Source organism: Lagenorhynchus albirostris, chromosome 4, assembly GCF_949774975.1.
Source record: "Lagenorhynchus albirostris chromosome 4, mLagAlb1.1, whole genome shotgun sequence".
NCBI lineage: Eukaryota > Metazoa > Chordata > Mammalia > Artiodactyla > Delphinidae > Lagenorhynchus > Lagenorhynchus albirostris.
The window spans coordinates 38,854,615-38,869,388 of record NC_083098.1 but is presented as its reverse complement, the minus strand read 5'-3'; the positions used below and the strand labels follow the sequence as shown (position 1 = coordinate 38,869,388).

At 37.9% G+C, this 14,774-nt stretch overlaps 1 protein-coding gene across 3 annotated transcripts in view; it reads left to right on the top strand.

Annotated features, from left to right (window-relative positions):
- The window catches only part of CDS1 (CDP-diacylglycerol synthase 1), a 69,119-nt gene that overhangs the window by 29,294 nt on the left and 25,051 nt on the right, over positions 1-14,774 (top strand). For all 3 annotated transcript variants that reach the window (XM_060147889.1, XM_060147891.1, XM_060147892.1), the window contains exons 3-5: positions 484-580; positions 5,492-5,589; positions 8,013-8,152. In XM_060147889.1, the coding sequence (XP_060003872.1) occupies positions 484-580; positions 5,492-5,589; positions 8,013-8,152 (335 nt within the window). The remainder of the gene's footprint in view (positions 1-483; positions 581-5,491; positions 5,590-8,012; positions 8,153-14,774) is intronic.

Sequence of the window (14,774 nt, the reverse complement as noted above, 5' to 3'; positions counted from 1 at the left end):
TCCAGTTTCAGTTCCGCATTTTCCTTTCTTTACTTTTTCTCACTGCAAGGCCGTGCTCTCTGTTCTACACCACCTTAAAATCCGTACTCTTTTTATCCACCACACAGAAGGACAGACACCCTTTGGGAGGGCTGTGCACCTGGCCCCTCCTTCCCACCTGAGTGGCCCCGGGCGGACACGTGCGCACACCTGCATTGGCCACCTCACCTCCCAGCCTCGCGATTCATCCTGTTCACATGGAGCAAAAACTAGTTCTTTTCTTCGGCTAACCGGATTTTTACATTTCCTTTAGCTCTCAGTGAGTGAGCGAATGCTATTGGTTTGTTTGGTTGGTTTGCGTTGTTGTTATTGTATAAGGTAAAGTATAGGGGATTCCTAAAATATAGTTAAGGGAAACCTGTAAGTCTGGCAACTCATTACTGTAACAACACACAGAAATTTAAGAACACGTTAATGCTAACTCTACAAATATTTCCTTTTTAGGTGGAAAAACTGGTGGATTCGTGGAATCCTTACTCTAACTATGATTTCATTGTTTTTCCTGATCATCTATATGGGATCCTTTATGCTGATGCTTCTTGTAAGTGTTTGCCCAAGTGTCTCTTGCTTTGTTTTTCAGCACTGATATTGAAGTAAATTTGAGCATGTCATGAAAAAGAAGGTGGTTCAAGACTTGACAGCAACAAATTTAGTTCCTTTAAGCATCTTCTGGTTCATGAAATGACCTGGACTAATCTTTTCCATTTGCAAATTGGCCATTCAGTGTGTATCAAGTATACGTGATATTCAGTAGATACACAACTTTGTGTCAGACATTGCACCAAGCATTAGGTAGAACAGAAACACACGACTTCAACGTATATGACTGTTAGCTAGATCCCTGACTTCAGGGGACTCATTCTAATGGCAGAGACATGTAAGTAACCATATGAATAAATGGTGTAGTAAATGAGTGGAATAAACCCCATGATAGATCTTGTTGGAAGAGCACAGCAAAAAAATGACCTCATCCAGTGTGAGAGAGAGATGAGGGAAGACTTCCAGAGGAGGTGATGTGAAAGCTGAGTCATAAAGAAGCATTGGATGGGGGAGGGCATTCCAAGTTGGGGATATCAGGGGCAGGGGTGTAGTAAGGAGAGATTGTGGTCCGTTGGGGGGTTTGTGAGTTATACATGTGGAGAGTGTCTAGGGATGAGACTAGAGAGGCAAGCAAAAGCCATTCTGGGAATTGGATTTTGTTGTATATGGGAAGCCCAACAAGTTATGAAGTCAGACACATTTTTTCAGCTTTTTAATTCATTCATTTAACACATGCTTCAGGATGCCTGCTACATGCCAGGCAGTTCTGGGGAATGATGCAGTCATGCTGAGAAAAATGCACCTGTGTCTGCCCTCATGGAGCTTACTGTCTACATATTAAAGAACTGATCAGATATGTAATCATAAACTGCAGTAAGCATTTGAAAACAAGAATTGGATGCTATGAGAGCAAAGGGGGGGAGCCAGGAGACTTTCCAGACTTTATCCAGTGCCCAGCATCTGCACTGCGGTCTTGAAAGTTGAGTAGGATTCACTGGGGTGAAGGGAGACCTTGGAGGAAGGATTTTGCTTTTTGCGGTATGCGGGCCTCTCACTGTTGTGGCCTCTCCCGTTGCGGAGCACAGGCTCCGGATGCGCAGGCTCAGCGGCCATGGCTCATGGGCCCAGCCACTCCGCGGCATGTGGGATCTTCCCGGACCGGGGCACGAACCCATGTCCCCTGCATTGGCAGGCGGACTCTCAACCACTGCGCCACCAGGGAAGCCCCTGGAGGAAGGATTTTCACAGCAAACGATTCCCTGTGTATAAAAGCCTTTATATCTAAAGAAGTATGAAACACTTGAAGCCCAAAGTGATAGAAGTAAGAAGGAGAAATACATTCATGACAAACATCACGCATTTCCTGGGTGCTGAACATGGTTTAGCAGTGAACAGCGAGGGCCTGCTCTCGGGGATATGTACAGTGTCCCTCCTTTTTATTATTTGTCTTCATCCATCGCAATTGTATTTATGATGTTTATGTTAAGGGAACATGAATGGATATACACACACTTGGTGCTCAATTGATACTACCTTTATGTGTTTTAAGGTATTATTTACATTCACAACCCTGACTAGGTCATTTATATTTTGAGAAGTACATTTTGTACCTAGCTTGCATTTGCCTTATAATATCAGCACTCAAAAATGACGAATTCAAGAGAGTTTTATTAAAAACTTACTTCTAGCAAATGATAGTTACTATTTTAAGATGGAACTCATACTCATATTCCTTAAAATAAAAGGAGTTTTTTCCCTCCAACCTTCTATTTATAGTGCTTTAATTGTTGCAGTCACAGCTTGGAATCACGCTTTCTAAGTGATGGAGTTGCTAAAGCGTATTTTGATTTAAAGGTAGATGTGAACATATAAAAGATATGAGGTTCCCCCACCCCTTCCTGGAACTCCTATAATAACTGTTTTAATTCACATTATTTAACTTATTTTTAAATAGTGCATTAGTTTTTTTCCCATTGTGAGAGTTATAAAAGTATATTGAAATTACTTTGGAAAAGAGATAATTAAAAAAAAAATCACCCCAACCCTATCATCAACCACCACAACTCAATTAATACTGCCATTTGATGTATTTCCTTTCATCTTTTTTTTCTTTTAAAAACCATGATTGTCATTATAGTGTGACTAAAATTTTGTATCCTTTTTAAACTAAATATTGAATGTTTTGTGTTGCTCCACGGTCTTTATAGCCATCAACTTTAATACCTTCATCTACTCAATGAAATGTTAGTACATCATAAGTTATTTAGAGCAGCGTGTTATTTTTAGACATTCAGGTTATAGTCTGGTTTTTATTTATTGTGAATAACATTATCCTAAACATATTAGAATATAAAGCTTTTTCATATGCAGGATTATTTTCTTCAAATAGATTCCTAGAGTGAAAATAGGCACTTTTATTTGGATAACACATAGTTCCAGCTCAACATATCTAAATCTGAACTTCTGTTCTATCGCCAGCCATTCTGCATAACTCTATCTACTTTTCCAAGCCTTCCCTGGTGTTGTCCTGCGTTTCCCTCTCTCCCTTAGCTCCCCAGTTTCCTCAAGCACCAAATCCAGTCAGTTCTACCTCCTTGATGTCTCTCATTCCTTATACTCCACCCTCTTCTGGCACTTATCCATACTCATCTGGATGGTGGTATCTTGCCTGCCTTACTGTCTCTTCTCTTGCTGCTTCTCCAGTCAGTTCTTTCTACCTCTGTTATCCCCAGAAATTCACGTCTGATCACGTCCTTTCATGATCGGCACCAACTCCTTTGTGCAGCCTTTCATGCTGTTTCCTGTGGTGCTGTGACCAGACTCATCTCTTTCTACTTCTCACCCCAGCTTTGTGTTCCAGCAGCTCTGGACTACTTGTAGTTCCCTTAACATCCTCCTCCTCTCCTATGTACATGACTCTGTACATCCTTCTCCTTCACCCCAACTGGGCCCATCCCCACCCTTACCACAGGTTTTTTGTCTGCCTGTGCTTATATCCATGTGGCTGTTTCCATGTAGCTGGTAAGCTATAAGTGACAACCATATACATGGATGTGTGTGATATTAAAAATTCTTTTTTTCTTCTTTCAGTGAAACACCATATATAGTGCTAATGGTTGCTCTTGAACAAATGTATTCATAGAAGTAGCATCAGTTCATTTGATATTCTAAAAGCCCTTGGTTCTATAAATAACATGACTTTGCCATTTTATCTTAACATCTAGCATTGTCCCCATTCTCGGATTATTATTGTTAAAAAAATGACTTGATGTTATACACAAAGGCTATTTGAAGGACAGTATTTAAATTTCCTCTTGTGTTTATAATATAACACATTTATGAGTTTTTCTTAAAAGAACTATTTGTAATAGTTAGGCATAATATTTTCTTACTGTATGGCTGAGGGGACACAACTACTTCTTTTAAGTATGTCATTGGACATGTACTAGGTATAGTGGGAAAAAATAGCTTAAGAATATCCTGGGTAGTAGGATTGGGAAAGCTGGTTTGTGGCGATCTCAAAAAGAAATCCCAAAGTATATTCTTTGGCAGACTTTGGTTAGCTCTTTCTGTAAAGGACCAGATTGTTGTATTTTAGGCTTTAAGGAGCCACATATGTGTCTGTCATATAATCTTTGTTTTTTATTTTTAACTCTTTAAAAATATAAAATCCAGGGTCTTCCCTGGTGGCGCAGTGGTTGAGAGTCCGCCTGCCGATGCAGGGGACACGGGTTCGTGCCCCGGTCCGGGAAGATCCCACATGCCGCAGAGTGGCTGGGCCCATGAGCCATGGCCGTTGAGCCTGTGCGTCCGGAGCCTGTGCTCCGCAACGGAAGAGGTCACAACAGTGAGAGGCCCGCGTACCGCAAAAAAAAAAAAAAAAAAAAAAAAAAATATACATATATATATATATATATATATATATATATATATATAAAATCCATTCTTAACTCCAGGGTTGTACAAAAACAAGCCCTTGGGTATATTCTCTAGAGGTTGAAAAAGTCTGCTATATTCACAAAGCTGTTAGTTTACGGTGATGAGTGTTCAGCTTGCCATTTGCTCTTTGAGTCTTGGAATTGTCTTAAGCCAAACACTGGATATGATGCTACAGTCTCAGAAATTACCTTTACCCAGATTGGTGGATTTAGCAGTTTGAAGGACAGCTACATAGACCATCAAAAAGGGATTCTTGAATATAAACCCATTTACTAGGCATGTGTATTGGACACTATTCAGAGAGAACCGCATGGACTCACTTGACTGGCCAGTGGGGCTGCAGATGTAGAAGGCTGCTTATAATTTGTCAAGGAAGCACTGCTTGGGTTGATCGGAGATGTGTGTAGCTGGCTATGGGAGAGTTGGCATGGAGGGAAGAATGAAAAGCTCATGCCCAAACCCCTGGGTGACTGGGTAAAGATATTTTAGCCATTTGTCCTGATAGTATCTTTATCCTTGGCAAGAATACCAGGTTGAACGGTTAAAAATATATACAAGCAAACTTTCACTTATGATCATTTTCCTAGGATAACTCAAGAAACAAATGGACAGAAAGACCATCCATCTTGAGATGGACAACCACAAGAAATGAAGCAGTAATTAGGGATAAAGCCTAGTCAGCTGTGATCCCAATCAGACTACACCCCTCAAACTCTAAACTACAATGCCACCTCCTACCCCGGGAAGGATCTCTCAAACTTTTTGAATAAAACATTGTTTTGCTTGCCTCTTTGGGATATCACTTGATTATAGAGAAGTTGAATATAGAATTTTTGCTGCTGATATTTAGACTAACTAAAAGTGGGTAGGCTGAAGATTTTTAAAATACATGTGACAACAAGCTACTTATTAAATAACTAACCATAAATGTAAATATTGAGAAATGTATGTTAATGTTTTCTCTTGGTTTCAGGTTCTAGGCATCCAAGTGAAATGCTTCCATGAAATTATCACTATAGGTTACAGAGTCTATCGTTCTTATGACCTACCTTGGTTTAGAACACTAAGCTGGTAAGTGACTTAAAACTGTTTCAGATATGAAAATCTGATTCTTTTCTGAAGTTTGTAAGGAAGCATCCTGATCAATCAGTATCTACATGGTTGACCTTATAGATTGATTTTAAATAAATATAAAAAAGAATGAAATTGAATTTTGAAAGAAGGAAATTACCTTTAACTCTCCCATTTCAACACAACTATTTTCATATCTCATCTTTCACTCTTTGTAGAGATACCTGATTTAAATTGAATATAAACATTATTCTTGTGCCCTTTTTAAAAACCTCAGCATTATATTCGACACATTTTTATATCCTTTATAATTACAATTTTAACAGAAAGTTTCATTTTGTAAAATGTTATGAATATGTGTAATCTTTTGCCTTATTTCCCCTCAGTTGATATGAGACCACACACAAAATTTGATATTTCTACAAAGACTTGAAGATGAGATATGAAAATAGTTTGGGGTTTTTTTGTTTTGTTTTGTCTTTTTTTTTTTTTTTTTTTGAGTGATCAGTGGTTTATTCAGAACGGGAAAGCCCAAGCTGAATGTCTGTCTCCCTCCTCCCCTCCCATCCACCCCTGCAGGCTGGCCCACCTTCTCCAAAGCCCCCATAGGCCCCAGGATGCCGTTGGGGGGTGGGGGGCAGGGCAGTGAGAGGAGGGATGACCTCACCTTTGCTGCTTCTGGTTTGGTCTCCTCCAGGCCCTGGGCCCTGTGACATGCAACAAGGAGGGTAGTCAGAGGGATGAGGAAGACTCTGGGGTCAGTGCGTAAGGCACCCTGCTAAATATTTCAGGGCAGTTACCAGCCTCTGAAATATTGTATATGTACAGATGCATGTAAAATTAGTAAATAAAAATCACCAAATAATTTTAATATTTAAAGCTTTATATACTTTTAAAACTTTCTAGGTTTCTTAGTTATCAGGACCTTGACCATGAAACATGATAATATGATAGTTCATAATTAAACTAACAGGCCATGTCTTTGAATATAGTTGTTTGATTAGTATCAGCCAGAGGGGCCAGTGTCTTATTATAACAAACGTATCACTTTTTGGGTTTACAGTAGTCAAAAACAGTTTCTTGGTTTTGTTAACACTTAATTTTTCCTTCTGGAAAGTTTCTTCATGAGTGGCAGTGTGTACAGGGAGTGTTAGGTAGATTAAGTAGTCGGAGAGTAATTAAAAGCTAAACTGTGCAGGATTGATTTTAAGTGTAGGGGGAAGAAAAAGGTAGGTCAAGATGGGCTCCAGTGATTGTAGAGGCTTCTTGGAGAAGGTGAGAGAGAAACTGTTACTTGAAATAAAGACAGGCTTTGGCTAGAGAAGAGTGTTCTGGGTTGGGGAAGCAGCATCCATCAGGTTTCAGATGCGGGACAGAGGAGGCATGTGCCACAGATGGTGAGATCTTCCTGGCCCTCCTGAGCAGAAGGTGTATATTTATTAGGAAGTAGTGGCCAAAAAGTTGGATTGGTGGCTGGAGTAGGCTTTGACAGCCTTACAGAGGCGACACAGACAGTTTCCATTGTAGGAGAGAGAAAAATGGTAATACAACTGATAAAAATTAAAATACTTCCCTTTGGGAACAGTGGGGTATAATTCCATTCATGAGAACCAGAGGGAAACCACCCCTTTCGTCTTCTACTGCCCTCCTGGCTGCCTAGGACTCTGCCCTTCTAAGGAGGATTCCGGGAGGAACCCTAAGGCAGTGTTTCTCAGCCTTTTTTTCTGGCTCACACATGCTCCCATCAGCAAAATCTCATGGGTTCAACTTCTCCCCGGGGACAAAGATATACCAGAACTGGGAGAAGGGATAGGCCATTTATCAAGTTTTTAAAGTTTTTCCAGAGATTTTTACCCGCTGCTAGCTCCGTTCCCCACAGCTACCCTTTTTGAGTCACTGCTCAACTAGAGTGCATCTGGAGCATTGAGAAGAGGGGGCAAGACCCCAGTATGTGCAGGGCAGGAGGGTGAGGTTAGAGGTCAAATTACCTCTACCTTCTTTTCCTGTTGATCTTCCCTAGGGCAGGTGGGAATTTGGCTTAGGATCTTTACAAAGCATTAGACCTGTGAGTAGCTGGGAGTGAATTTTCATTATAAACTTAATGCTGTGTGTGTGTGTGTCTGAGAGTGTATGAGAGTGAGTGTATGTCTAGTATTTTCTACAATGTTTCCTAATTATCTGTTTCTGGCATTTAGATATTGAGCTAAATAAAGGCATGAACTATTCAGTAAGTTTTTATTGACTGATAAGTTTGAAATTAAGTTTAAAACAGGAAAAAAAGCATTTTGGTGGAATATATCATGAACTGGTCTTCTCGACTTGGTTCTGAACTTTTTGTCATCATCAAACTGTAGAAAATAGTTTTGTTGAGTTTGAGGGGGAAAAATTCAAATCTAAAGAAGCTAATTGTTTTAAAATTATAGGTACTTTCTACTGTGTGTAAACTACTTTTTCTATGGAGAGACTGTAGCTGATTATTTTGCTACATTTGTTCAAAGAGAAGAGCAACTTCAGTTCCTCATTCGCTACCACAGATTTATATCATTTGCCCTCTATCTGGCAGGTAAGTTAAGGAAAAGTCTTTATTGATATGTAGCCAATATATGTTACATGCTTATTTTTATTTAAATTTATAACATCCTTTATTTGTTACATTTTAATCCAGCTTCTCTTTGTAAAAAGTCTCATATATAAAGCTATTTCTTTCATCACAGTCTTAAGCAGTAGTCACTCCCTAATGGTGGTTTAAAAAAAAGTACTTGCTTAATAGTCACTCCATATATTTGAAAATTTTCTTCACAAATTATAGTAAAGGCACTTTTAAATATATGGGTTATTTACCAAGTATAATTTACAAAGAAACTTTCACATATGTATTGCTTTATTTGTTCCTAGGAAATAGAGTTTTCATATAGAATTATTCGGGGTACTTAGTTTTCCTGACATGGTTTATTATATGTTCATTTATATATATATATATATATATATATATATAAAATATACATATTTGTTTATAGTAGGCTATGCCACATGTTTTTATGATTTTAGATTAAGAATCAGATAGTTAGGATAACATTAGAATTAATAGATTTGTTTTCCATTAAAGTTTACCAATCATAAAAGAAATTTCTAAGAAATTGATTTAGATATGTACCGTTTAAAAATCAGATTGCCAGTATGAATCCTGGTTCCACCCTTTACTAGCTGAATAAACCTTGGGAAATTTAATTAATTTACCTGTGCCTCAGTTTCTTTGTCAAGCACTTAGAACAGTACCTGGTACTATTTAAGTATTTATCATTATCATTATTTCCACTTTTAAAGGAGGAAATGAAATTTATTTGTGAGTTTTCACTTTAGCTTTTAATAGTTACTGTTTTAGCTCTTAGGAGTTTCTCATAAATAAATTCTTCTCCAGTTAATACAATTCTGGAAACTGAATACAATATGGATGACTTCCATTTCTCATTAAACAAAAAATATACAGAATATGTGGGGAAGAATGTCCAGTCCTTTAAAAGTATGTCATTTATATTCAGTAATTATGATCTTTTTCATGGTGTTCAGTTTTAATAAATGATAATGGTAATTTTCAGAGAATCATTTTTGGGGCAGGGGAACCTACATTTTCCAAAGAAATTGCCTGTTTTACATTCAGGTTTTTTGTTAAGTCCAGTTTTCTCAGTCCATTACTTAATTTTTTAAAATTATAAATGATATGTCTAACATACATTCTTAGAAATAGATATTGAATGTAGGTATCTTCATTCTTGGAAATAGATATTGAAAAGTATTTTTGTTCTTTCAAGGGCAAAAGAAGTTATTCATTCTAAGGTAGCTATTTCATTTTAAATTCTAATCAGTTTAGAAGAATCATGATTATTAGAGAGATTAATTATGACTGCTAACAGCTAAAATTTTGGAGAATAATATGCTTGACTCTGATTTTACGTTCATTAAACATCATCTGTGACATTTTTTTTCATGGTAGAAAGAAATTTTGCATAGTTTCTCTTATCAAACAAACACGTTTGATTCATTTTGTTAAATGTAAGGTAAATTCTGGGATGGATTCTTTACTATTACAGGAGAGAAGCATACTGTACCTTCTTAGTCTATATTTTTACAGGCAAGACTTCTTATTAGCAAGAAAAGTGTCTGTAATAACAATAACTTTACTTCATATATAATTCTTATAATTACTTAATAGTAAAATTGTGATTAATTAAAATATAAATCATTAACATATGTGCATTAGTTAAAAAATCTGATATGTCAAAAGAATCTGATAATGTTATTGTTAATGTAAACAATAACCCTGCACCCCAACACTTGCAGATTGTTTTCATTTTTCTAAGTAATAAGCCTATTTCTTAATTTATTTAGGCATTATCTATTGACTTCCTGTAATAACCTCTGTCTCTTCTCCATACTCAGTTTTTTATTGTCATTATTTATATTATTAAATAGGTACCTAAAATATCACTTTCTATAGAGCCAGATAGTATCTTTGATTACATTTCCATTCTTTTACGATTTTTTGCTTTTCCTGCCCTTAATAGCTGCTCTTTACCTTTTCTTTTCCACCTTCATAAATTTCTGTGTAGGAATCCTTAATTTTCCTTTTGAGTCTGTCCCACGTCTGTTGGTCATTTTTTCAGATGTTCACAGAAATCAGAGAGTTCATTAGTTCCCGTTTTTCCTGGTGACCTTTATCCCAGGGATGTCTGGGCTCCTGTTCCTGTTTGGACTGGCTGCTTGTAGGCCTGCTGTCAGCTGTCCCCTCATGATTTGGCTTTTCCTGTGTCTTCCAATTTCTAGGATAACACCCTCATTCTGCTGCAGCATAGCCTCTAATAGTTTCCTATGAAATGTGCTTAGAAGGTAAATATTTTATGTTCATACATTTCTAATAATATCTTTGTTCTGTTCTCACAATTGACTGCTTTGGCTAGGGTTCCACTTACTAGTAGTAGACTTGTACTTAGTCCTCTAGTTTAGAAGCCCAAGCCTTAACCTTGCCTTCCAGTGAGCCTTTCCTGTTCAGTTTTCTCTAGAAAATACTTCTACTTGTCCCTGATTTCTCAGATCTGCTGAAAGTCATCCAGTCGGTTTTCCAGCTTCCAAACTTTGTAGCCATTTTTCTTCTTTTTTCCTTGACATTTCTTCAATTCTCTTTGCTCTGTAGGTTTTTGCCTTAATTTCTTTTAACATGATTTAGTGGGCTACCAGGACGGAAGAGAAAGAAATGTAATACATGAACAATCAACCATTTAAAAACAGAAATCCTTGATTAGTATTTTATTTTTCCCTTGGCTTAAAACAACAACTAATTTTTTTCTCCTGGTCCTGTGGATTGACTGGGCTTCACTGGGCAGTTCTAACTTAAGACCTCCCCTACAGTTGCAGTCAGATGGCGGTAGTGCTGGTCATGTGTGTCCTAAGTGGGCTAGACGTCCAAGGTGGCTCACTCTCACGGGCACGGTTAGTTCTGGCTGGTGACCCGTAGTGCTGGCTGGTGACCCGTAGTGCTGGCTGGTGACCCGGGCACCCGAGTGTGGGCTCTCCATGGGGCTTGGCTCTCTCAGCACCACGCCTGAGTTCTGAATAGGGAGGGCACCAAAAGCCAAGCATCTCAAGAGTCCTTACCTAGATGTTTTGTTTTGTTTTGTTTTGTTTTTGCGGTACACGGGCCTCTCACTGTTGTGGCCTCTCCCATTGCGGAGCACAGGCTCCGGACGCGCAGGCTCAGCGGCCATGGCTTATGGGCCCAGCCGCTCCACGGTATGTGGGATCTTCCCGGACCGGGGCACGAATCCGTGTCCCCTGCATCGGCAGGCGGACTCTCAACCACTGCGCCACCAGGGAAGCCCCCTAGGATGGTTTTTTAAAACTAGTTTTTAAAAATGAAAACATAATACGTTCCCACAGTAAAAATTCGGGCTGAAAAGGAGTATTCCATGATATCTCCCTCCCTGCTCAGAGCCTTACTTACTCTTTCCAGGGGCTTCCTACCACTATTCAGACATTATCTGAGTATTCAAGCTTATATGTTTATATCCTCCTTCCCTCATTTTTGTACACAAATGAGAGCAGACCATCCTGTACCTGTTTTTTCCCACTTAATGTAGCTTATTTGTGGTTTTATATTGGCACATCTAAACTTATCTCACTTTTTCCGTATCTGCAGTTACATCTGATGTGCATACAGCAAAATTTGATGGGTAGCATGTCAGAAAATAAGGCAACTACTATTTCCTTGCTTTGCATTTGCTCTAACGTATACTTGAAAATAACTTCTCAATTGAGAGGGTAAAGACAATATAATTTATTTTCTTTCTTGTTTCTTTTTATAACATTGTATACATGATAGCCTCCCAACCAACCCTTTTCAGTCATTGTTTCTTCATTCCCTAAAATTTCTGACTCTACTTTTATAAAACAAAATCAGTATTTCTTCTTTTTTCTAACTGATTTCCACCATGGACATAGCTTACCACTTGCTCTTTTATAGAATCATGGAAGCTTATTGAAAATCATCAGTGTTGTTCCTTCAACAAACATTTGAGTGCCTTCCAAGTGCCAGTACTGTACATGGTGTTGAGGATACCAAGGGAAATAGGCTGGTAGCGTGCCTTCCAGGGTATTGCAACTGCTGAGACACATGTCCTCTAGTTCATTGCTGGAATGTGAACAAGGACCTCTAAGAGCATAAAGAAGGGGAAGGAGGGCCTTGCTTTGCGGGGGTGGGAAGGCCATAGAACACCTTGAAGAAGAGATGACAGGTGTCGTGAGAAGCAAAGAACAATCAGGTGTTTGCCAGGTGGACAGAAGGAAAGGGCATTCCAGGAGGAGGGAACAGCTGTACAGTCTTGAGAACGAGAGAGGGTGGCGTGTTCAGGACCAGTGAGAGGCAGTGCAGGTTGCAGAGGTAAGCAGGAGCCCCGTCTTGAGAAGCTTTGTGTATTCTGGGAAGAGTTTGGGCTTTATCCCAGGAAAACTACTGGAGGATTTTAAGCTAAGAGATGATATAACCAGATCTGTAATTAAATGAAGGATGAGTTGGATAACGTTAATAGAGTGACAAGATAGGAACCTGTTGCTCTAATTCATACTAAATATAATGTAGGCTTGGCCTGAGGTTTATATTTAATAGTAAGAGGGTTATAAATTTTAAAAAATTATGGGACTTCCCTGGCGGTCCAGTGGTTAAGACTCCGAGCTCCCACTGCAGGGCACGGGTGTTCATTCCCTGGTTGGGGAACTAAGATCCCACATGCTGCGTGGCACAGCCAAAAAATTTAAAAAAAAAAACCTAAAATACTGTGGGCTGATCTTAGAAACCAACTGCTATTTATGATAGTCTATGAAAAATTGCTTTTGTATCCCAAATTATTGGCTTGAAATGTACTTTTTGTTGAGATAATTATGTATTTCCATGTAGTTTTAAGAAATAATAGAGAGTCCTTTATGCACTTTGCCTAGTTTCCACTAATGGTAATATTTTGAAAAATTACAGTGTAAGATAACACCAGGATATTGACATTATTACAGTCTTACAGAAGTATTTTTAAAGCAAAACTTTTTTTTGTTTTAAAGTATAGTTGATTTACAATGTTGTGTTAGTTTCTGGTGTACATCAAAGTGATTCATATATAAATTCTTTTTCATGTTCTTTTCCATTTTGGTTTGTTATAGGGTATTGAATATAGTTCCCTGTGTTATACAGTTGGCCCTTGTTGTTTATCTATTTTATATATATTTTATAGATTGCATCTGCTAACCCCCAAATCCTAATTTATCCCTTCCCCACCCCTTTTCCTCTTTGGTAACTGTAAGTTTGTTTTTTATGTCTGTGAGTCTGTTTCTGTAAAACACAACTTTGTAGTAAGCTAGGAGCTACTGGGATAAGAGATGAAACTTACAATATAAATTATTCATAGTATTCTATATCTGTTATCATTTTACACGTGTCCTAAATATGGTCCTATTAAATGACCATAAGCACTCACTTTATGTTTCTCTTGTTTTTTTAATTTCCAGTGCCTAGCACAGGGTCTGGCATTTAGGTTCCCAATACACATTTACTAGATGAATGATCAGAGGCTGAGAACATGCACATCCACACACAGTGCTTTTTAGAGAGTTTTTTTTCAGCATCAGTGTTTTGGTTGCTGGGTCTTGAGGCCTTACTGGTGATTCTTGAAGTGATTAGCAACATTCATGAGCTTAGTCTAGCAAATGAAGGTAGACTTTAAAACAGGAGTAAGGAAATAGAAAGTGTGCTCTGTTGAGAGATTTGTACCTTTCTCTCAAATTATGCTGATAAAAATCTCTGGAATTCTTCTCGTTAAACAGCATTCCAAGGGTCCTGCCCAAATTTTAGTTCTGCAGTGGTCAAATGACTTTTGTAGGTCTTAGCAGATTTAAAAACCAGAGACAACACAAGCTCTTTCATTGACGTTGAATTTTATTAAAATAAAATGTATGTATATCCAGGTCTGACCCACTCACCAAGGCCCACCACATTAAATGACGTGTTTAATATTATACCAGATGACTCACTGACTAGGACCTGGAAATCATCCTGACACTTAGATAATTTTGTTGTAAAATGAATTTGAGTGATAGCAAAAAGAAAATTATAGGAACAACATTTTCTCTAGAGTCTGGATATGTTTTAAAAAGATCTTGGGGCCTTGGATTTGGGGCTCTTTAGAAACCAGAGCAACTATGTGATTACATGTCTAGTAATGATGGGTGAATAAGCTTAAGATGTTGGACCCTTAATATCATCACCTTAAGATCTCTTTATCCAACCAGTGATAGGCATATTAAAGGCGTATTAAGTTTAGTGGTTTGGTTGTTTTGTTTTGTTTTGTTTTTGCTTGTATTTGTGCATGGCTAACTGTTTTGACTTCTTTTTAAAAACCCTTAAGGGTAAGTTATAACTTGAATATAATACTTTGAATTCAAGAAAAATCAATGGACTTATAAGATTAAATTATAGCTAAAATTAATGCATGATTAAGAATGTTTTTCCAAATATCCTGAATATGTTTTATCTCAAAGGATGGTGATAAAATCTTTGAAAGATGTCACAAACAACTGTTCATAAAGGACTGTATCTTCAAAACCACTTACAGTTTTTAAATTCAGATGATTAGAATCTATACACATATCAG